Source organism: Synchiropus splendidus, chromosome 8 (genome assembly GCF_027744825.2).
Source record: "Synchiropus splendidus isolate RoL2022-P1 chromosome 8, RoL_Sspl_1.0, whole genome shotgun sequence".
NCBI classification, from domain to species: Eukaryota; Metazoa; Chordata; class Actinopteri; order Syngnathiformes; family Callionymidae; genus Synchiropus; species Synchiropus splendidus.
Window position 1 is genome coordinate 24,632,235 of NC_071341.1, and position 22,233 is coordinate 24,654,467.

Genomic DNA, 22,233 nt, shown 5'->3' on the forward strand with positions numbered 1-22,233 from the left:
GGCGTGTTGTGCATTTCCAGAGCTGAGGAGAAGCTCAGTGAAGGGAGTGCTGTTGAGTTCTGGAACACTACTGCCACCTGCTGTCTGGCTGCGCTCATGAAGCAAGGTCAGAGTAGGGAGAGTACCAGGAGCACGACTCCTCACCATGATAACGCTCTTATTTACTTGGCATATAGTGTGACAGACAGAAGCCTGTTCATTAGGAGAGCATTAGCTCGAAGGTAAATTAAACTTCTCCTCATCACGTCTCAGTACAAATGGTTCCCCTCACTCCTATTTGCTGCGTCTGAGCGCTGTTGCCAGGCAACAGGCGGCCCGGCTCCTCTTGCTCTCTAGCTGTCGACAGTGGTGACACGCTCTCAGATCCACCTGCTTCCACGGCTCGCTGCTGCTGCTGCTGCTGCTGAGCCAGGGGCCATGCATGACAGGCCGCCGTCGCTTCCCACCTGAGGACTGGGACATGTCGGAGAGGTGAGGCCATGTCTGTGCTGTTACCGAGGGACTGCTGCGGACAGGAAGGCGGGCCAGATCCGTGGCTCAGGTGAGCTCCAGCCGCTGCACGCTGGCAGTGCTGAAGTGTCCGTGGCCGATGATGACGGACGGTTGAAGCGGTGCGGCCCTTCTGAGCTTCTACAGGCGCCTGCTGTAACCTGAACCAGCCGGGCCGGGGCTCCGTTACACACTCACCTGCTCCTCTGTCCTCCCCAGCTCGTCTGGAGTCAACACTCTGAGCGGAAGCTTCCCCAAGTCCCACTGGTCTCAGTGTTCCGGGCAAACGCACAGCCGACTCTCGGTGGAGCCCAGTCCAGACTCTGGACTCACAACCACGCCTGTAAGTGCCCCACCCAACTGCACCAGAGAGAGGTTCCACTTCATGCTTTCTGTCTGGTGGCGCCCATGGTAACCACTGAGTTATTCAGGAGCGATGGGCCTGGCCAGCCAAGGTCGCTGACCCCTGCTCTCTGCTCTGTTTCCCATCAGCTCATTCACTTCTTCACTTGTGTGGCCCAACAAGCTCAGTCCAAGTTGGTCCCTCGCTCGCGCTTGTGTTCAGTACACTGGCTGAGATGCTTTTGTCATCATGGATCTGGTCGTCCACATCCATGTCTTTAGTGAGGTTACAGTTGATCAAACCTGAAAACACAGAAAGGTTTTGTCATTGGATTTCCAAGCAGAGAATTGTGAAGTGAGGGACCTGAGCCGCACCCCCACACCAGGTCAGGGTCAAAGCGCTGTGATTCAGTGAGGACAGACGGACGCTCACCAGTCACGTGCGTGCGACGTGGCGACTGAGTGATGCATGGCAGGAACAGCTCTGCACCATTGTAGCAAAGACCTTCCTCATCTCTGTGGAGCACCTTTCACCCGCATGTTTAAAGAAGTGCAGTTTTCATGAGCACTCTCATTTCTGAAGCTTTGTGATTGTGTCTGTTTTAACCAAGCAGACTTGAGATGTTCCTCTGCGATGGTGAGCACCTGATGAAGGCCTGACCTTCCCTGCAGTGCTCTTCACCCAGATTGTAGTTCCAGATGATGACACCTAGACCCCAGCTGTTCCAGCTGATTTGACTGGACAGTGCAGGGACAGAAGCCGCAGCCTCTTGGTGCCTCTGGCGACTGGCTGCAGGCCCTTGTTTTCCTGGAGGCCACAGCGTGAAGGTGGTGGTGGTGGTGGAGGCAGCTGCCCTGTCTCTTCTTCTCGAGCTTCCTGTGACTTGGTCTTGGACCTTGAGAGCGGACGCAGCTGACTGACGTGTCTCTGCTTGGCCAGCTTCCGTCGCGGCGCTTCAGGTTTGCTTCATGGCATGGCCTGGACCAGTGTGATGTCACAGGAGACCAGCTGAGCTGCCCCAGAGTCAGAGCAGGTGCGGACCAGCCTCATGCAGACGGTTTGCTGTTGGTGCCGCCTCATGGTTGCTTCTGCTCTCCACCTCAGGACCATGTGAAGGCGTGGGGGGAGCAGTTGCTTTGGAGCCGTGGACGAGGACACGCGGGAGGCCAGGGCCCGGGCAGCCGTGGGAGCAGAGGCTTCAGGAGAACTGGGAGAACTGTCGAGTCAGCTCGTGTGCAGGTCACGTGGCCACGCCACAGACTGACCGGCGCTTTCTTCTCAGGAGTTGAACCTGTCCTTCCAGGATTTGGGCGACCCATACCAGCAGGAGAACTTCCTGCGGATCCTCCGCCGCCTGATCCGCGTGGAGCAGCTGCAGCTGGTGAACAACTCCCTGACCAGCCTGAGTTCTGTCCGCCTGCCAAGGTGAGCGCCTTCATCCAAGCCCACCGATCGAGAGGATGCGTGGGCTGTGGACAGGCCAAAGATGTGTGCGCTGGGCTCCTCAGGTGCCGAGTGCTAAACCTCCACCAGAACAATCTGCTGTCTCTGCGTCAGCTGCCAAAGCTTCCGGCCGTCCAGCACCTCTGCCTCTCCGAGAACGCCATCAGCTCCCTGGCTGGGCTGGGGGAGCTGGGCAGCAGCCCGCTGCGCTCCCTCAGCATGGCCCACAACCCGGTGGCCTTCACTCAGGACTACCGCGCCCGGTGAGGAGCCACGCCGGCGCATGGCGTCGCGCCAGACAACTCAACAATCTGCTCTCCTTCCTGCAGAGTATTCTCTGCTTTGCCAAAGCTGGAGCTCCTGGATGGGATTCCCAAACTGCCCGAGGACTCACTGCCCACCAGCCCGCGCCTCCCACAGTTCACCAGAGTCTGCAGCATTTTGTAGCGAGGGTGGAAGGAGGACCAGGAGTTTACGGCCTCTCGGGTGTGTGTCGATTCCTTTGGAGTGAAACCATCTCCACAGGATCGGGTCACATTCAACTGTGCTTAGAGGAGCCACGACAAGAATGTTCAGAACCATGAGATGAAAATGGAACTTGGCTTGACATGACAGTGTGACAGGGCAGCCTGTGGTGCCCCCTGGGTCCCTGGCTCAAAGGTTCAAATGTCTCTGGGATGTGTCACCTGACACTGTGGCGAGCTGGCCTTCACATGGCACCGGACGCCACCGTCCCTTTCTTGAATGTGACCCGATCCTGTGGCCAGGCCAGATGAGGCTTCATGAACCAGTGGCCTCCCTTTCACAGCTCAGCAGAGGGCGCTCTTGATGTTGTGACGGGTTTTCTTAGAGAACATAGTGCCATCTAGTGGGCTTGACCACCAGGACACCTTCTCATCTCATCACGACTTGCCAAGTAAAGACTGAAACTAAACAGCAAAACAACTCTTTTTTTTTCCAGTACGAACATGAGGGGAATGAAATGGATGTCTGCTTATGAAATATTTACGGTGTGGTCCCCCAGAGAGCGTCCGCTTCTTCGCAGGCACATGGTGCTCTCATTCTGGTGGATGTGGAGAGTCATGTCCAACCACTGCGGACAGGCCTCGGTGCACTTGTGCTGGTGCCTGTAGTTCAGCACCGGAGTCAAACAATGATCCAGGCCACGGGAGGAGAGAAGCCTCGGAAGAGGTGGGCAGTCTCTGCAGGGCCTGGATCAGCAGGCTTGGTGGCGTCACGTCGGAGTCTCCACTGCTATTAGCAGAATAATGAGACTCCAGCCAGATAAACAGTCTCACGGCAGCAGGGCGGCAGTGACAGCCGAGCTAAGACATGAAATAGTGAGAGACAAATGAGGGGGAAGGCTCGGAGAGACTGTCACAGGAACACTGTCGAGGGAGGCGCATTTAGCTTCACACAGGCGGAGGCAGCTGCCACATGGAGCTGAGAATCCAGGCTCCACCTGAGGTGCTTCTTTGACCCATCACCAGTGAATCAGCCAGATTCTCTGGCAAATGGGACCAACGACCAGACCGTTACATTTGGGTCACATTCTGAATGTCCTTCTGGATCCATGAATGTGCCAACATGTCATCATCCTTCAGTGGTGAAGACCACAAGGTCCTCTCCAGCTCATGGTTTTGTGACCTACAAAAACAAGAGTTCCCCAAATGTGGACAAAATAACCACTTTCAGCGAGAGAAAAGGGGCGCAAATGAGCAGCGGGGCTCAGGTCCCAACACCCGGCTGACGGAGGAAGGCCCAGTTCCTTCCTTCTTCAGGAGGAGATGGCACCTCAGAGGAAGCCCCCGCTCCAGCTCACCAACAGGTGAAGCCAGCCACCACAGGCCAGAGCTGAAGAGCCCAGGAGCAACTGAAGATGAAACATGGACCGGAATGTTCCACAAACAAAGAGTTTGACAGCCAGACTCAGTAGAAATCGACAGCATTTACTTCCCTGTACAACAAAGACACGCGGTCACTGGCGCACGTTAGCATCAGGCTTAAATATTCCTCAGCAAACATCTCTCAAAGCTCGGCGAAGGCTCCAGCTCCGGAAAGTGTGAAGGCACGGCTGTGAAAACTTTGAAATGAAAGGAATGAAGACTCCGGACCAACGTCGCCGCCATCACAGGCCCCCTCTATGATTGTCGCTTAGTAAGGTGAGCAATAAATAACACATCCGAGGAGTAACTCAGCTGGGCCTGACGCAGACGTCAGAGGCAGCGAGTGAAAAAATACATTCTCTGTAGAAACACCGTCAGGCAGCTCGGCGACCAGGCAAATATATATATATATATATACACACACACACAGTCGTATAAAACGTATAAAAGCCCCCTCTCTATGGTCCGTTTGCACAGGGTGGGCGGATCCCTTCCAGCAGCCGGGCCACGGTCCTGGCTTTGACTGCTCCGGCGGGCAGTCACCTCCTCACTTGAGCGTCTCACATCTCTGCTCTCCTGTTGGTCCCCCTGCCTCCATCAGCTCCGTCCTCTTCCGCCTCCTCATCCTCTTCTTCATAGTTTTCCTCCTCAGCATTGTCCAGGCTTTTCTTGTGCTCAGCTTTCACTTGGTCCTGATGAAGGGCAGAACCATCCATTACTTTTCAGCCACAGCAGAACCAGCCTGCTCCACCTCCACTATCTGGAGCATCCTCATGTGCACACCTTCCCCACTCATTCCACCCCGCCTGCACTCTCCTCTTCACCTCTGACACCCATTTGTTGTCTTCTATTACAGACGCGGATTGAAGCAGTGAGAACCTGCAGCTCAACCTGAGAAGAGCTGTTTGACAATACCACCCCAAACCTCCTGGAGCTTTGGAAATATTATTCAGTTACTATGATTTATTTGGAAAGCATTTGCAAGTTTTGATGCGTCTTCTTTCTTTTACATGTCCTTATTTTTTGTTTGGTTTTTAATCCTCGACCTCAGGTCACCCGACCAATTTTTCTTTCTTTCTTGACCTATCCTTTTGGACAGAACACATGGAGATGACTTGTCCTGCAGGAGAGGCTGTTTGGACCTCACCTGCTCCATGTTCTCCTCATTGTACGGATCTTCCTCTTCGGCCTCCTCTTCTTTCTTCTGCCCAGCAGCGACGTCCTCTTGAGCCTTCAGTGCACCAAGGAGAGAAGAGGGACACTCACTTCCAAGTATTTCAGACTTGACACACTTATTCAAGAAAACAAGACAGATTTGTGTGTGTATGAATCCGTGTGCTGTGACACCAACCTCATCCTCAGCTTCCTCCTGGTACTGCTCATCAATGTTGTCCTCTTGTTGGTCAGGGTTCCCAGCCATCTAAACAGTGCGGAAATTACATTGAATAAAAACCTAAATTAGCTCCTCCCACTAAATGCAAGAAGGAAAACAGCTCTTGTCCGTCCATGAGCCGCAGCGGTCTCTGAGCCGCGGGTGCAGTGGTGCAATGCATGAGGATCACTCATAAACTAGTTTGGAAAACATGGAGACGGACTCATGAAACACACTGGAATCATCGACTCCTCACATCTGTTATTGACATTAAACTGCTCCTAATGTGTCCCAAGCTCCGCCACCACAGCCGCTCTCAGCTGCTGCTTCTCCTCTCCTCTCTGCTCCTCCAGGAGATCGGCTCTGTGGGCGGAGCTTTAAGGTCAATGACACGTCTGCGATGTCATCACTGTGATGTGGCCAGGCTCAGTATTTTGAGGCTCTTTAGCCTGTAAACATCCATGTATTAGCCGCGTCGCTCCATCAGCCGCAGGGTTCAGTAGCGGCTTATCGTCTGCAAATGACGTATTTTGGACTCACCACCAGTTCCTCCTCCACAGCAGCTGGTCCGGGGCCTTGGTGCTTGGCCGGTGCTGCTGGCTCCTCCTCTTCCTCCACAACGTCTTCCTCCTCCTCAGCCACCCTGTGGTTGGAGCGCTCGTCCTCGGCTTCCTCGAACTCGTCTTCTCCCTGATTGTTGGGGTCGTCCTCGGGGTCCAGGTCTTCAGCAGCCCCCTAAAACACCAGGAGCCAGGGTTGAACAAGCTCATATCACTGACAGACAGAGCGAAGGCACCTGCTGACGCGGTGGAACTCTGTGGTCGACGTCTTGCTTCACTTCATCATGCAACATGTCAGTGTCTGCCAACAAAGCCAGGGATTAAGGGACTGAAAGGCTCGATGAACTAAAAGGTCCTCACCTTCCTCGTCCACAGGCTGATGCTGGTCTCCTCCGTGGACAGTATCCTGATCCATGCTTTCATAGCGGGACCTCCTCCTGGAATCACACGGTGCCACTCAGCAACAGCGTCTGGCAACACCGTGTTCTCTCCGTGTGCGCTCACCTCTGTTGCTCCTCCTGCAGGAGGCGCTGGCGCCGGTCCGCCTCCCGCTGACGCTGTTGCTCTCGCTCCTGCTCCGCTCTCAGCCGCTCCTCCCTCTCCCTCAGAACCTTCTCTTGCTGGGACTGCAGGGCGTCCTGTCGCAGGCGGATGATGCGCCGCTCCTCGGCGCGCTGAGCCTCCAGACGCTGCTGATCCAGCTGCTGCTCGTAAGCTGACTTGACGCGCTCCACCTCCTGACGCGAGCCCTTCCCATCACAAGAAAGACAAAGGTTCTCATTTGACAGCAGGGCCACATCCATCAGGTGGTCTTCTGCTGCTGATCCAGCCCTGACCTGTTTTCGGTGGAAGTCTAACGCGTTCTCATCCGGCTGCTCTTCTTCTGGCTCCACTCCTTCCTCCTCCCCCTGCTGGTCGGGGTCCTCTTCCAGCTTCTGAGGCTGACCTGCCTGCGCCATCTCCTCCTCCGCCAGCTCCCTCCTCCTCTCCGCCTCTCCCTCTCCATCCTCCTTCACAGGACGTGACTCGGTCGGTGGAGACTCCACCTTGGGCTGAGCGTGCTCCTCTTCTCTCACGGCTGACGGGGTGATCGCCTCGTGCTGGACTTCACGGCCCTGCGACCCCAGCGCTCCAAAACCAGCTTGGAAATGTGGCGGAGCAGGTTTTTGTTCTGCTTGCTTCATACTTTGGACCTTCTCCTGATGCTCCTGCAGCTGTTTGAACTCGCTCACCTGGGCCTAGAATGTGTCAGAGAAACAACCGCTGCATTTAAAACATCCCACGGAGCAAAGCGTTTCAACCACGACAGAGGTCATGACGTGTCAGTGGGGCTCGTGTTTGTAGTTTTCTTGGGATTTAAATGGAGAAACACAGTGATCCCCGTCGGCCGGAGCATCTGCAGCTGGTTTCCCACCTGAGCAACAGCCAGCGCACTCTTGTGGTCTTCCAGCGTCAATGCCAGCTGGTCGTGAGCCACCTTCAGATCCTGGTGCTTGACCTGGAAGCACACAGCGCAGGATGGCCCAGCACAGTGAGGACAAGGCATCGACCGAAGAGTTTCCATACAAACACGCGTTACCTGCGCATCCTGAAGCTGAACATGAATCTCATGGTGAGCTTTCCTTAGATGCTTATTTTCTTCTCTTAGGTTAAAAACGGTGTCTGTCGGGGCAAAGTGACATTTACGTTTCATCCAACACAACGTCGTACACAACCGTACGTTGATCTTTTTAATGATGTTCTTGCAGAGCAACAGGTGCAGTGTACACTTTCACCGATAGTGGGAGACAAAGACAACACCCAACGATCAACAGGGAAAGGCATGTCCTGCCACCTTACCCTTCAGCTGGGACAGTTCCGTCTCCTTGATCTGATGCAGTTTTTCGTAGCGATCTCTGTGCTCGTCCAGAGCCCGATTGTGATCCTCCCCCTGCATGTGGTGCTGCTCCTGCAGGTCGTAGAACTGCTTCTTCAGGTCCTCGTGCTGGTTCTGGGAAAACCGGGCCGATGACACAACAACAAACAGCTGAGGACGACGGTGCTCATCTTTACCTTCAACATCTGATGCTGCACTTGCATGGAGTTCAGTCTGCTGTTGGAGTCCTGCTGTTTGGACAAGTTAGACAAGGAGATTACGACCACAGACAGGAGGCAAGGGCCAAACGCCGTCAGCCAACCTACCTTCTCCTTGTTCAGAGACTGCTGAGCTTCAAGTTTGTAAACAAGATAGTCTACGAGAGAGACCACAGATGAGGCTCCAGTCTTTGAACACACTCTCACTGAATGTCACATCAAATCTGATAATATCTGAAATGAATGCTTTGAAGGTCACGAGCTCAGGAAATGTGACTCTGCTCCTCTTTTTGGCACATTTCACACCTCAGATTGACATTTGAAAAGCCCCTCACCTTCTTTGGCCTTCTTGTGCTCCAACCTCTCCTTCTGCAGAGACTTCTCCAGCCTGGACCGGTGCTCGTACACCACTGCAGGCGAGGAGCAGACGGATGAGAGAGGCCTCTGAGCCAGGATTTCTCCAGCAACAGCCCAGGTTAACTCTTGTACCAAAGAGCAAGTGTGTGCGCGCGTGCGCGTGCTGTTGACGTGATCTTGGTTCAACAGTGACAGCTGCAGTGTTAGCACTGACAGACATAAAATCACCTTGACTTAGGACCATACACTACACGCAGCATCAGTCATTGCTGAATGATTGTGGATTAGATTTCCAGGGGCCGAAACCTGAACAGACACTGTGTTGTTCTGCACCGCATGAAATGACAAGATGAGGCACTGGATTCATTCCTAACAAACATGATTGAGTCAATAAAGCACATTTCTTGTGCACCAAGCATGAGAGAGCATTCCGTCATCCTTCCTGCTGGCAGGTAAGGAATATTATGAAATAGTTATGGGAAAAGCCTCCACTTATCTCAACTGAGGCAGAAGAGCAGCTGCTTCATTTTTGTCTGCACTTAACATTGAATATTTCCATGCATATTTACTGAGTACAGGATGCTGTGATAAGGTCACGAGGACGCGGAAATGAAAAATGAGAGCGGGCCGAGATAAAGTGTTGAAAAGAGAAACAGATGTAAGCGTACTGGGGGACGAGGAGGCTTGTGAATGAGCTCTTCACTGCCAGCAGATACGCTGCTTTAAAGCTCAGCTTCCACATGAATTTGCATGGTTCTTTTAGCATTTTCAAGGAGTTTGACGCCACATAGTGGTCCATTTTAATGAGCTATAATAACATGTACTTAAATGCTTTGCGGGTTTAAACATGTTGTTGGAAGCCCTTGAATCACAAGCGCTTACATGCACATGTGTCGATGCACTGAGAGACTCTGACTTGTTCACATGAGCTTCGCCTCATATCAAGCCACAATCCACAGTCGCTAAGCGTTTATTGAGCGGCCCCTGAGGACGAGCGGAACAGTTGCCAGTGAGAGAACGGGAGAAGTCCCTCTGTGGCGGTGACCTTTACTGCTCCGCTCTTCAACAGCCTGGGGATCAGTTGGCTTGACCCGCGGCTAACAGTCGGAATACTAATGTAAGCCGGCGATTTGTCTGTGTGTGAGCACACAGCAGGCCCTGAAATGTTTAGTGAGGAGGACCCTGCTATCAATGTGCAACAACCCCACATAACAGTGACCACCAAAAACATTCTTTAGATCAACCTCAGAGGCACAGAGAAGGCCCCAAAACATGGCACAAGCACAACATGGCAAACAAGAGTCTCCACTCCAGTGTTCCTCCTTCAAGCTACACAGAGAACAGCAAAGAAAATCCATTAGATGCCATTACTCGTGAGTAAACTCGGCTCTGTTTCCTGGATCAGCAGGTCTGAGAGAGACTTTGATTATGATGTTGGTGCAATTCAGAGGGTGCCAGATAATGACTGAAAGTCATCTGACTTCAGTCATCACGAGGTTCCCAAGCCACCGGTGAAAAGGGTTCGTGTAGCTCGAGGGTCCATGTCGGACCTAAGCAACTGCACACGTATAGTACTGCAGAAACAGTGTGAGGACGCACCCACAGCTGGTCTTTGCTCAGCCTGACGTAAGCAGGAGGGCTGGTCTCAAAGCAAGGCTGCAGCAAATACTGTCAATATCAACAGCACAAATATTCTTGTTTGCAGTACTGAAGGCTTCACACGCAAACCAACAAAACGAGTAGCACCGGCTGCAGGCTTCAGCTCAGCGAGCTACGCTCCCTGCTGTCTGGGTAGAGAGTTTAAAACGAAGCAGAAGTCAGGGCCGGGGTTCCACTGTAGTGGTTGGTGGCTGTGGATCAACACGGCCAGATCATGACCCCAAAGTAAATGTAGCCGTCACCATTCAGCCAAGCAGATCCAGTCTCCGGGCTGCTTCAGTGAATGAAACAAGCCTTTCCTCCACAATGGAGTGGTGGGCGTGGCGCAGCAGATGGAGGACAACTAAGACCTGCTTCTGTGGGAAGATGATCTTGCTCTGCTCGTCACATGTATTGAGAGGGTAACAACCCTGCCGTCGCTGACATTGGGATATTTCCCTTCAATAAAGCTAAAAATAACCACGTGCACCCGCAGCAAAGCCCACACAGAGAGGCCGCCAAGTCACATGACTGGTTGGACTAGATCCCACAAACCAGCACTGTACTTCATGATGTGGTAAAAGACCTTTTCCAGCACACAGTGAAACTCCTGGCATGAATAGGTCGCTCGCATTTCACTTCCTCAGACACAGCGAGCTGTTTTCACGACGTAACCACGCAAGGGTTGGATGGAGCTGAAAGACAAGGCAGCACCAGCCGTCGTCATCATGCTCGTCTGGATCCGAATCCCTCACCAGGGCTGCACGCCATCAGTGGGACAACTCGTGATGTGTCAGCGGACGGACAGAAGGAAGCAAACCTTCTTCACTGAATCACTGCAAATGCATGGCAAGGCCTTCTGTTGGCCGCTGCAAGCTGCCCTCAATACTGACGTTCAGTCATTTGAAGGAATGCGCGCAGAGGCACAACACATGGCTTTTCATGACGCTCACAGTGAAGCGCAGATGAGGCGCAGTCACTATCCCCAGCTGATCCCCTGACTGCAGCCGCTACAGTTGAACAATGGATTTTATTCATGTTGTTGTTATTATTGTCTTCATCTGCTGGGCCAAAATGAGAGGAAAAGTGTGTCACACATATGCACACGTCCACCAGATATATTTGACATATAGGTTATTAAGCTGTTATGATACTGTCATACTTGTGTTTACACCAGCTGGAGCACATGTTCTGCCTGACCCTGTGACCCCACGATGTCATGGAGCTGTGCTTGGGCTGAGGACTAAGACCTGCCTGTGTGTGTTTCCTCCAAAGACGTACTGCACTTTGAACTATTTCATATGAAAATGGGTGGCATGACGTACAGTAAGTGAAGGCTTCCCTCCAGTATTTGTTTACATTTGCGACACGACACCACCAGGGTCACTGGGAGACAGAAGCTCCACTGCTAGAGGATGTACTCATGTCATGAAGCAGATGCGTTGGTGAAAAAACTAGTGCCATACCTGTATAAAACCTCACTCAGTAGCTCGTCATCCAAAGGTCACTTCAGCAAGTGAACAGAAGCATGAGATAGTGGAGGAAACAAGACAAAGCAGCGCGGCAGAACATTGCTTAAAAGTTGCCTCTTGAAACGATCCCCACCGTCCGGGACACTTGCGAGCGCCTCTCTTGTCATACACGCCTGACAAGGGTATCGAAGAGTGACTGGGACAGAGGGAAAGTTTTGTGCAGGCGACCTGTTGCCCGGGCTCGGCCGGCGGGCTGGTTACCTTGCAGCTGCGCCGACAGAGACTCCTGGTGCTGCTGGTACTTGAGCGCCATGGCCTCGCTCCTCCGCAGCTGCTGGCGCATCTCGTAGGAGAGCATGGCTCCGTACAGCAGTCCGCAGGCCACCGTCAGCAGCAGCAGGCCCTGGAAGATCCGCCGCTGCCTGCGCGAGAACACACCGTTGCCCATGGCGGAGCCCTCCCTCCCTCCCTCCCCCGCCCCTGCTGCTGCTGCTGCTGCGGCTGGAAACTTCCCCACTTCTCTGTCGACCTCCACTCCTCCGCTTCAGCAGCGCACCATTCCCGGCCGACTCCGGTCAAGTGCTCGGACGGGGCATGATTCACTGGTCCACTTCCATCGACTTGTCCAGACGCGCTGCTCTGATCCACCGTCAACTTTACAACCGAGTCCCTCCCTCTCTCCCTCTCTCTCTCCCTCCCTCCAGCCACACGGCCTTTCCTCAAGCAACTGGGCCGCAACTTCCCCAAACAAGAGCAGAGTTTAGGGCCGAAACTCCAGCGCCTTTAACCCCAGATACGTGTCAGTCGAGAGCCGCTCTCTGCCATTCCGCTGCCCCCCCAGAGGAAGTCCCGCCCACCACACCGGCCTCCCGACCCTGCAACTCCGCCTGTCTCCGCTCTCACTCGTCGTGGCGCGCGTCAATCAAACCAACTGCCACAGGAGGACGTGTCAAACGGGATTTATTCTAGGAATCCGAATCCGAATCAGAGCTGTCCTCTCGGCCGCGAAATCAATGCGTTGTTTTCCCAAACTGTAACAACAACCATAATATTAATAACAATAATAATAATAATAATGGAGGAAAAGAACGTTTTTGATTCATTGCCAACTACTTATCCCCTTCCAGTTTTCATGATTTTCCCTCGGAACCCATAAAGAATCTTATCTATCTGGAGCCCGTGACCCAACTGCTAATTCAAAAATAATAATACTTGGCTCCCTCTATCCATTACTGCCTCTTATCTGGGTCAGGTCACGGGGTCACTCAGCAGTAGGATCAAAGAAGTCCGGACTTATCTTTGCCAGAAACCTCCTCCCACTTTTCTGCAGAATTCTGCGTTCTGGGGAACAAGTTAGAGATACGATCTCTGCCTCCTCTGCCCTGGAACCTGCCACCATTCGGACAGCTCACCTTGGAGGCATCCAGACTCGCTGTCCGAGACACGTCAGCTGGCTTTTCTCAACGTACTCAGCCTCTCCAGGGCCACCACGGTTATCAGCCCATCTGAAGACGGCCTTCAGAAAAAAGGACATTCCGGCCGCTTGCGTCCACCATCCTTTGGTCAGCACTCAGAGCCATGGACTGTAGTCTGACGGATCAGCTGACACTGATTGTTTTTGAGGAGAATTATGGTCTCTGTGTGGAGGCCAACCTAACTGAAACATCATCCGACCTGTGTCCGAGATAACTATTAAAAAAAAACCCAGAACAGCTTATCATTTGAATTGATCATTAACACATGGAGCCGTCAGAACAAGAAGCACTGCGGAGAAAATGAGACGCGGATCATGGAATACAGTCCTGTTTATTTGAAGTCTGTAGAGTCACAGAAGACAACGCTACATTGCACACAATTCCCACCCTCTCAGCCATGAAATCCTTGTACAATACCAAGCGTGGAAGCAAGTGTCTTGTCTCCAAGACATTATTGTGTTAAATAAAACATGTATTCTTAGTGGGGAAAAAAACGATTTCCTGGCAATAATTAATATCAAAGTCACTTCATTTTAAATGGAAGCTTAAAAGACATACACACCACCCACTACGTTTCAGGTCACACAGCTGAGGTAGAAAGCACATGTCAGTTCACCGTGCTGCCCCACCGCCATGGTCAGGTGAACTCTATATAGCTGAGACCTTGTTTACAGTTAAGCACAGAGCAGAGCGTCGCTGACGTCCAGGGCTGTACCGCAGTGCAGCAGTCGTCCTCCCGTGAAGCTTATTTGGTAACACGGGTGGAAATACAAAATAGATATCTATCACAAAAAACTCGAACGGAAGGCACTTTCTTTCTTCAGCAAATGATACCACATGACAGGCATCTGTTATAAAACTGTCAGTGACCAGCAGGAGGCGCATCCTTTCTCCAGAGCAGTGCCGTTTGGCAAAGCACCCTGCAGCTGCCATTGAAAACCTCAGCTCATTTGCTGGAAATCAACTTTCAAAAATGACTATTTCTCCAACAGTGTGTTGCCCAGAGGATTGGACAGAGACAGTCCCTCCAAATGCCAGTTGCCTCTAGAGGACGGACAGCTCCTCCTCCTCCTCGTCACATAGCAGTGGTTCCACCTCCGGAACATGGCTCAGCGCCTTTGTATTGCTGGAGTTCTTCCTGTAGATTATAAACTGGAGAGTTATCTGACAGTGTTAAGGCCAATAAAAGCGCCGACTCTCCAAATGAATGGCATGGAAACTAAAGCTTGGGGCCTTAACCTCATTGATCTGAGGCCTCATTACGCATGAACGATTCCTTGAAAGGATACAAAGAGGTCAAGCACCAACACACCCAGGCTGCTGATCAGCCAAGCCAGGTGCTTGATGATGAAGGTCAGCTTGGAGCTCCTCAGCGCAGGAAGGACCAAGATGACGCTGGCTCCATACATGGTGTTGCCCATCATGGCCAGCGCGAACAGCATGTAGGAGGTTCCCTCTGTGGACTGGCGCTGGAACTGCAACGCATGGAAGCATTCACACCACTGAGCACATGCATCTGCAGCAGCCACGCCGCAGGAGAGCCTACATTCTTGTGAATCTGGGGGAAGCGTGACAACAGGTAGAAGGCAGCGGAGGTGTATCCACAGATGTAGCCACTGACTTCAACTGAGTTTGAGGCTCCTGGCTCCTAACAACACAAAGAAGTTCCAGCTCATTTCCATCCTCTAGTGAGGGTCCAAGAGCAAGTCTGCCTCACCTCGGCATCGATAGATACACTGTCTGAGTCTGTGATGAGTTTAGGTAAAGCCATGAGCAGGAGTGTCGCGGCTCCGCACCACAGGAAGCACAGCCACTTCAACACTGGCGACTCTGGACAAGACAAGAGATGACGTTGACCAACGCTTGCATGTTTCCACTGGTGAGCAGTCACAGCACAGGGGCCGTGGCTGGGGAGCTCCTGCTACACACGAGGCCTGTGCACATGAGTCAATATTTGAACGTAAACATTTTTTTCTGCAAAAAAGAAACATACTGCACTCTTCCATATGGATAAAAAGAAGCCTTTCACTCAAGTTATACTTTCATGGACATCAAGTTCTCATGTGACGGGTCAAAGGTCACAGTATGGCGGTACTCACTTGTGCTGGTGCTGTTCTTGATCTTATAATAGACAAACTGGGAGATGAGGATCAGGTCTGTGATGATGTAGGAAACCACTGCAACTATCTGAACACACACACACACAACATTTCTATTATCCAAAGTCCTGTTATCATCGGATGGTGATAGGTCCACCTACACACAGCAAACCCATTTACTGCAGTCAATTGGCAGGTGCTGTTGAGTCTCAGAAGAAGGCATCAAAGTAAGTCAAGAAGTGACTATAAGCATGCCGAAGCGTGTTCACCTGAATGGGTAACTGGCAGGTGAGGTATCCCCCCGCGAAGCTGGTGAGGTCTCCACTGAAGATGCACAAGAGGAAGCCAAGGGACATGGCTTCCTCCACCTTGCCGTTACGGTGAGCCTCGTACACCTGCCTGGGGACACAGAGCATCCACATGGGGTCACTGATGGCGAGGCCCGCTCAGCAGCCACTCACGGGATGGTGGAGAGCAAGAAGCACAGCATGGACACCAGTCCGACGACGACGCTCAGGTACTCCCAGGTGTTTTCCACACACTCCTGCAGCAGGTAGAGGATCCACTGGGAGCCGTTCACGCAGCGCGGCGGCCGGGGGCCGAGGGCCGGGGAGCTCCAGTTGAGAGGCGCCACGTCCGCGAGCTTCCAGTGGCGCGCGGTGGCCATGGGCAGGTCGCGCCTCTGCTCAGCCGGAGAGCCGCAACAGGGAGTCGCTCTTCACACGTCATGACACCACCGCCTCACTCATGTTTGTCGAGCACGGCAGCGGGGCGGGAGAACATTGACCACACAGCGATACCTTCCGATGAGAGACGCGCGGCCGCATGAGTCCTTCACTGCGTGGCGCGGACACTTCCGGCAGCACTTGGCTCAGTGACGCGAAGCTAATGTAAGAGATCGACACGAGCACAGCTCACGTGATGATCATCGGTTGTTCTACTGTTTCCTCCCTCCACATCTTCGTGACTTCGTTCGACAGGAACGATGCTCTCCATCGCGGATGCTGGGCGACATGACGGACTAACACTTCCGGTAAAGATTTTCAGAGCAAAATACATTTATTTGATCCAGATGTTTCGCTTTATTGAGGCGCTCATTGACTAATGTGTGTTTCTGTAATAAACAACTGACCTTTAATTAACTGGTGCGTCAACGTCAAGAGCATGTTTTTGTTTTTGCTTTATTTTGAAGGATGGGATGTCTCGAATACGGAGTGATTTCATCTCAGGAGGACAAGTGTGACTCCACCCATGTTGTCCGTGGTGGGGCAAAACCGAAAACTGGGCACATGAGAAAGTGAGTGGCTTCACTGCAGGGCTTTGACTCATCTGCGCTCCACGGGGTTCATCGAGGGTTTTGACGGCGACTCGTCGGCGCGTCATCCAACCCGGAAGCCGCCATGTTGGAGATGCTCTTTGTAAACACCCCCACAGACTGTGAATGGAGTGCGATGGAGAAACGCAAAAAAGCCCAGAAAGGCTCGTCGAAACGTGTTGGGAGTGACAGGACACACAGAGAAGGACTTGATGAACACGACAATGCTCGGAGAGTTGAGCTGTGTCGGTGGTGCAGACCCATGTGAGTTGGCTCGTCGTTCACCCACGACGATCCGGACACTCTGCCGTCGGTGACCCATCCTGAGCTCGTCAATGACCTGTGTTCCATCCACCGCCGAGGACCTGAAGTGTCACCGGGGTTCGGAGGCGTCTCACCAGATGGTGTGCGGATGGGTCAGGGAGCTGTTATACCGAGTCATCGACGACAGTTGCACCTCATATGAGAAAGATGTGACGTATTTAAACATTTTGATGAGTGTGCGCGTGTGTGAGAGAGAGAAATAGCTTTTTAAGGGAACGTTCTGAAAACTGTGGGTTTGCATCAATAAACGTGTTCTGATAAAAGTTCTGTGTATTCTCTTCCACGGCAATACAATGCAAATTAACGGTCATGTAGGCTGCACTTTTTCTTCTTTTAATGAGCACAATATTTTTTTTGCCACCAAGGTCCTGGTTCAGCTTCACGAACCAACAAGTGACTCTTTTCTTCCCACAACTTCTGGCATCGTTCTGCTTGATTTGGCATCACTTTCGGAAGTCGATAAAACTCCAAATGTTTTTCACAATCGGAACGATTCGTACAATCCAGAACACGACCGTAATCCACCACTGTTCAAGGAAACGCTGCAGAATGGCCTTCAGTGACAGCGCTGAGCAGCGAGTGTCTCCAACATGGCGGCTTCCGGGTTTGATGCCGCGCCGTGAAAACCCTCGATAGTGTGGAGCAGAACCATCATCGGTCTCCATATATAATAATTACTCACAGAGTGTGTAAAGCTTAAAGAATATTCATCGTATAAACAGTTAATTCTCCCCCCAATACAGCTACGCATGCGTCCTCCGCGTGATTCATTCATTCATTCCGTAAATATAGGTTTTCTGTGTGGAGTCCAATGCATCGATGAACCGTAACGACCGACGATGACGACGACGCGGCAGCAGCGTGACCAGGCATCGCATAAGCCCTGCCCCTGCACCTGTTGCTCCGCGCTTCGAGTGACGTCCGCGTGGTGGCGCGCTTTCCCTCGCCGTCAGACGGGGCTGGATCGGAGCTCCCTCCGCGGGAGGACGCGCAGCTGTGTGGAGGCGAGCGGGGAGTCAACGTCGCGGCCGGGAAACGGAGTCTTTTCACTCAGGCCCTGGACCAAGAGGGAGCAGGTAAGCTGACGAGCTGCGCTGCGCGTGACACGCTCGCGTGTTCGCGGGGAAATAGCGTGAATGTCATCCACATTCCGTGATGTCGGGAAAGTTGCCTGGATGCGCGGGCATGGTGCACCATGGACGGGCAGTAAGAACAAGAGTAGTGTGTCCAGTCTGCAGTCCCGGTGAGTCCTCGGAGGAGCGGAGGTCACCGACTCCCCCCCACACGGGCTGCTGCTTCTGCTGCCGCCGCCGCCGCCGCCGCCCCACGGTCTCGCTCCGCAGGGGAAACTTTGAAAGCGTGTCCAGTCGCATGTCCTGTCTGCTCCGCCAGTCCGGAGCGCATGCCACGCAACCTTTTCCACAAGTCCATCCCCCGACATGAGACCCCACACAGAAGAAGAGGACTTGCTGTTCTTGCCAGATCAATCTCATGCAGTTGGTTGAACTCCAGCAAGAGCAGGGCATGACATTCTGAAGGGACAAGAAGTGTTGATCTGTCCCCTTCTGTTCCCCTGAGCTCAGACCTGCTGGAACCAAGCCGTTCTCCCCGTCACCTGCTCCAGAGTTAGTTCTGCAGCAGAGGAATGAATCATGGATGGCTGAGAAAATGCAAAGAATGAAGCCAGCGTCCACTGCTCCCAGTGCCCCTCCGCTGTGCAAATCTCTCAGCAGTCATGAGGGACAGGAGCTTAACTGGAGGGCCCCAACGCTCTCCTCATTTGGAGGCTTCAAGCGCCGCTTCTAAAGCGCTCGCCAGATGCTTTTCCTTCTGTCTACGGCAGATCTTGCTTCTCTTTTGAGGGGGCACAGAGCTGGCGGGCATTCCTAAATAGGTGCCTCCCCTGCTCCCCCTGCCTTCACTTCCATTTGCTGCTGAACACTTGGCTTTCACGTGTGAGGGAACTCGAGCGGAGCGTGATCTGACAATGCTAACTTGGAGGCTGCGTATTGCAGCTTCTCCTGCTTCAGCCAAGCACCGGCCTCATGTTGTGGAGGTGGCCTGTACAGGCAGATTCTGTTGGGCCGGCCCGCATGCTGCGGGGTCTGTCAGGGTCATCCAAAGTCTCCACTTCATTTTAATATGTTGGATCATCTTTCAAAATAGAGTTTTGCACTTAGGTCGTTGTAGCGTGCAGCAGAAACCGTGGAAGGGTTGTGCTGGAGGCGTGTTCTCACTATAGACTTTCATGCCCTTTTGTTTATGTGTAAGCAGCTGAAATATGGTGATCCAACACAAATGCAATCAAGAGTTATGAATCACTTCTATGACTTGGATGGGCCCAAAAAGGTTTTGCCTCCATCTCCCTGAAGTTTCTTGAAGTGCTGTGAGGAGTGGCTGGAGCATCTCCCACGCTCTGCCTCTTCACGTTCCTCTGTCTCTTCATCTGGCGGTGGTGGCTTGCACTTGCCTTCACGGCAGGAACCCTCCGTCTTTAGTTTGCAGCTGGCGCATGAAACATTGAAGAGCCCTTGCACAGAGACACCAGCAGGGCCGATGTTCAGCCTTCAGGGTGAATCCTGCTCAGCTTCTTCGTGTCCTTGTGTTTGAAATCATTGCATCAGGTTTGGCCCAGTTTAGCATGAGTCGTGCATCCAAACCTTTCATGATGTCACTAGCCTGAGAGAGATGCGCAGGTGTTCACAGCTTGGTGTTGCTCCTGGCCACTATTTGAGATAAATGAAAGTCTTGGCTTCACAGAGGCCGGCTACTGACTACGGTAGGAAAACGGAGGCTGGCTTTGGGAAGGAAGAACGCAGGTGTCAGAGCTGGTTTTCTGTGGGGGCGAGTAGGAACTGACATGTCTGTCAGAAGGACTAGCTCATGTAGACAACTGTTGGGTGAGACCAGGAAGAAGAGCAAGGCAAGCCGTGAGAGTCAGACAGAGGAAGAGGAGCTGTCAGAATTAGTCCCTCAGCAAGGAGTCAGCTTTCACTGAGTGGTCCTCTGCTGCGGTGGTGAGTTTTTCATGAAGTCTCAACTCATGAATCAGAGATCCTGGTTTCACTGGGCCGTCCTTCATAGTAAGAGCAATGGAGTCACGTGTGAGGACCTTTGTCATCAGCATCACTCTCACCTGTAGCTCCGCTTCAGTCCTAGACTTGGGTGTAAGGTTCTCTCGCCTCTCTTGGTGTTGGATCTGGATAATGGTGCGACGTCCCTGACATCTGCTGTGGTTGAGGCCTGGACCTTTGCTTCCACTTGTCGTGTTTCATGGTTGGACCGAAGGTTTTGGGTGGATTGCTTCACTCTCGCTACTGGAATGATCCATTTTAAACATTAGCTCTCATCCATGTCAGAATTCAGGGTCATTGCTGAGTAATACAGAAGACAAAAACATGTTTGATTGCAGAGCTCAGCACTTTGAAGAGCCGCCCTGTCTTTGGTGGGATGACAGGAGCGGTCCTGGGACGCTCACCTTTTCCAAGTACCGTCAGCGTGAAGTGAAGTAAGTGATGCCCAAGTCAACATACTGTAAATATCACCTGTGCAAAGTGCTGCTTTGTTATTGCTATGGATTTATTTTACTCACAACGGTTGGAAGACTTGTTGCTTCTCTACTGGGGGCGGGGGTGGGGGGTGTCTTGTCAGTGGTGCAGGTGCAGGCGACGCGGAGCGAGTGAAAACAGGGGGGAGCAGAGTGGGGGGGCTCCGGTCCTTTAGCTTGTACAAAGAGGCAGTGTGTTTCCTCCTCTGGGCGCCGACAGTTGCGCTGGATGGGAGAGTGAGCTGGAGCGTTCAGTCACATTGTCCTGACGTAGCCCCCTCTCACCGGCCCCCCAGCCTGCCCTCAAGCTGTACGTTTGGTTTTACTTGCCCATCTATGTTGGTTTGGAGCAACGGTCAGAGGAAGTGTTGGAAATCTAACGCCAAGCTGGAGTTGTGTGGTGTGCAGCGGCCCCAGAGCAGAGCGAGTGGCTCTGCACCAGGTTGTGTGTGTTTTAAAAAGCTGCATTCCTGAGCTCACTGAGCCGTAGCTGGGTGATTAATAGTAACGAGAGGATTGTTTCAAAACAGAAATTCCAAAGCACATGCGCTGGGCCCAACGTGTGACTTGTGCGAAGTGGAGCCGGGCCTCAGTAGAACTGGAGCCAGGCGCCGTTCCTCATCCCACTGAAGCGCTCGCTTTCCTTCTCGTTGTTTATTTCCATGGGCATATTTTGTTTCAGTCACGTTCATCACCTGCTTGGTTTGAAAGTGGAATAACAGTGTTGTGAGATGCAGGATAATTGGGGGGTAAATCTGAGCCAACACTGTGGGCAGGATTTATCTTCTTAGAACCAGTAGTTTTTTGCCCTTCGCACAATTCTGGACACCTGAGGATGGCTGTAATTCAGTCAACAAATGTGCTTTTGGCTCAATGGTCACCGTTCCGTCCAGGGCAGTGTCTCGGACAGACGAGCATGAGAGGGACTTATCGCCACCTAGTGATGGCTTGTATGAACAGACCCCCCTGCTCTTCTGTGGCCCAGGAATGGAGCCGGCGAACCACTGGTCTCGCTGAGGTTTGGTGTCATTGCTGCTGTTGTGATGAGGGTGAAGGCGAGTCGTCGAGTCATGAGGCAGGTCTGACTCCAGGTGCTTCCATCTGCCACGGCTTTTGAGGCATAAAGAGAGTAGTGATGAAATGGACCGTTCTCAAGTCGTTTTGCAGCCGTGTAGTATACCTCCGGGTCTCAGTGTGGGTGTCACTCTCCCAGGGCGTGTTGGTGCCTCCAGCAGCAGCAGAGCTGTGGCCTTGAAGGCACTTCAGTGTTGTGTTGAGAGGAGCTGGCTTTGGATGAGCCAAGTGTCGGTGGTGGAGGAAAGACAATGAACCAGATACATACGATTATCTCCGCCCAGGGAGCGTGCGCTCTGTAAACACCAGCGGGACGTGGCTTTTCAGTCCGCCTCCTGCGTCCATGCTCCACCTTCTCTACATGTGCGGTTACATTTGAACGCCGGCATGTAAGGAGCCTGGCTGCAGATTAGCCTGCTGTCCACGCCTGCCTGACCTGGCCGTCCACCTGCTGGACACAGTGCTGTAATGTTTAATGGAAGTTGAAGAAGCGGAAACGCTGGAATGTCAATGGTTAACATGGCAGCGCCGGTGATTCACCCCAGCTTCACTCAGTGTTTCCCAGCTCCCAGTCAATGGACTGGAGCCTAAGAACCCGACACTGGAGCAGAGAGTTGCAACCCTGTCTCACGTTGCACCGAGCATCGGACAGGAAAACAATAACAATGAGGTGCAGAAAATAACAGTTTTGTAATGTGACAAGCCTGAGTCAGGGCTCGTGCTTGAGGAATACATAAATAAATAAGAAATCAGAAGGTTTTGGTTG

General features: G+C 52.7%; 4 protein-coding genes across 11 annotated transcripts in view; 2 read left to right on the top strand and 2 right to left on the bottom strand.

Moving 5' to 3' along the window:
- Window positions 1-40: 40 nt before the first annotated feature.
- On the top strand, window positions 41-10,257 carry LOC128763405 (uncharacterized). Of its 3 annotated transcripts, none has more exons than XM_053872174.1 (7): window positions 41-541; window positions 709-832; window positions 1,772-1,865; window positions 1,937-2,055; window positions 2,115-2,257; window positions 2,341-2,538; window positions 2,605-10,257. In XM_053872174.1, the coding sequence occupies exons 1-7, from the start codon at window positions 480-482 to the stop codon at window positions 2,720-2,722; spliced, it is 858 nt and encodes a 285-aa protein (XP_053728149.1). In that variant the 5' UTR covers window positions 41-479; the 3' UTR covers window positions 2,723-10,257. The 3 variants fall into 3 exon arrangements, with proteins under 3 accessions (XP_053728149.1, XP_053728147.1, XP_053728148.1); XM_053872172.1 differs by having other exon boundaries at window positions 2,390-2,538; XM_053872173.1 differs by having other exon boundaries at window positions 41-471; window positions 2,390-2,538.
- Window positions 4,173-12,098, bottom strand: golim4a (golgi integral membrane protein 4a). 2 transcript variants are annotated; one of them, XM_053872170.1, is made up of 15 exons: window positions 11,895-12,097; window positions 8,502-8,576; window positions 8,275-8,324; window positions 8,146-8,199; window positions 7,933-8,083; window positions 7,673-7,755; window positions 7,508-7,591; window positions 6,930-7,331; window positions 6,598-6,842; window positions 6,454-6,530; window positions 6,330-6,394; window positions 6,074-6,268; window positions 5,513-5,581; window positions 5,309-5,392; window positions 4,175-4,853 (listed from the first exon to the last, which is right to left on the bottom strand). In XM_053872170.1, the coding sequence occupies exons 1-15, from the start codon at window positions 12,079-12,081 to the stop codon at window positions 4,722-4,724; spliced, it is 1,953 nt and encodes a 650-aa protein (XP_053728145.1). In that variant the 5' UTR covers window positions 12,082-12,097; the 3' UTR covers window positions 4,175-4,721. The 2 variants fall into 2 exon arrangements, with proteins under 2 accessions (XP_053728143.1, XP_053728145.1); XM_053872168.1 differs by having other exon boundaries at window positions 4,173-4,853; window positions 6,598-7,331; window positions 11,895-12,098.
- Window positions 12,099-13,423: 1,325 nt separating this feature from the next.
- LOC128764190 (lysosomal amino acid transporter 1 homolog) lies at window positions 13,424-16,245 on the bottom strand. Its single transcript, XM_053873729.1, has 7 exons — window positions 15,669-16,245; window positions 15,477-15,606; window positions 15,208-15,295; window positions 14,826-14,938; window positions 14,655-14,756; window positions 14,398-14,583; window positions 13,424-14,272 (listed from the first exon to the last, which is right to left on the bottom strand). The coding sequence occupies exons 1-7, from the start codon at window positions 15,872-15,874 to the stop codon at window positions 14,153-14,155; spliced, it is 945 nt and encodes a 314-aa protein (XP_053729704.1). The 5' UTR covers window positions 15,875-16,245; the 3' UTR covers window positions 13,424-14,152.
- The window catches only part of veph1 (ventricular zone expressed PH domain-containing 1), a 31,724-nt gene continuing 25,453 nt past the window's right edge, over window positions 15,963-22,233 (top strand). Inside the window, exons 1-4 of one of the 5 annotated variants that reach the window (XM_053873714.1) lie at window positions 15,964-16,240; window positions 16,400-16,504; window positions 17,639-17,922; window positions 20,259-20,354. The gene's annotated coding sequence lies outside the window, so the exon portion shown is untranslated. Of the gene's footprint in view, window positions 16,505-17,638; window positions 17,923-20,258; window positions 20,355-22,233 lie in introns of all 5 variants that reach the window. The other 4 variants (XR_008415722.1, XM_053873713.1, XM_053873717.1 and 1 more) reach the window with 4 other exon arrangements.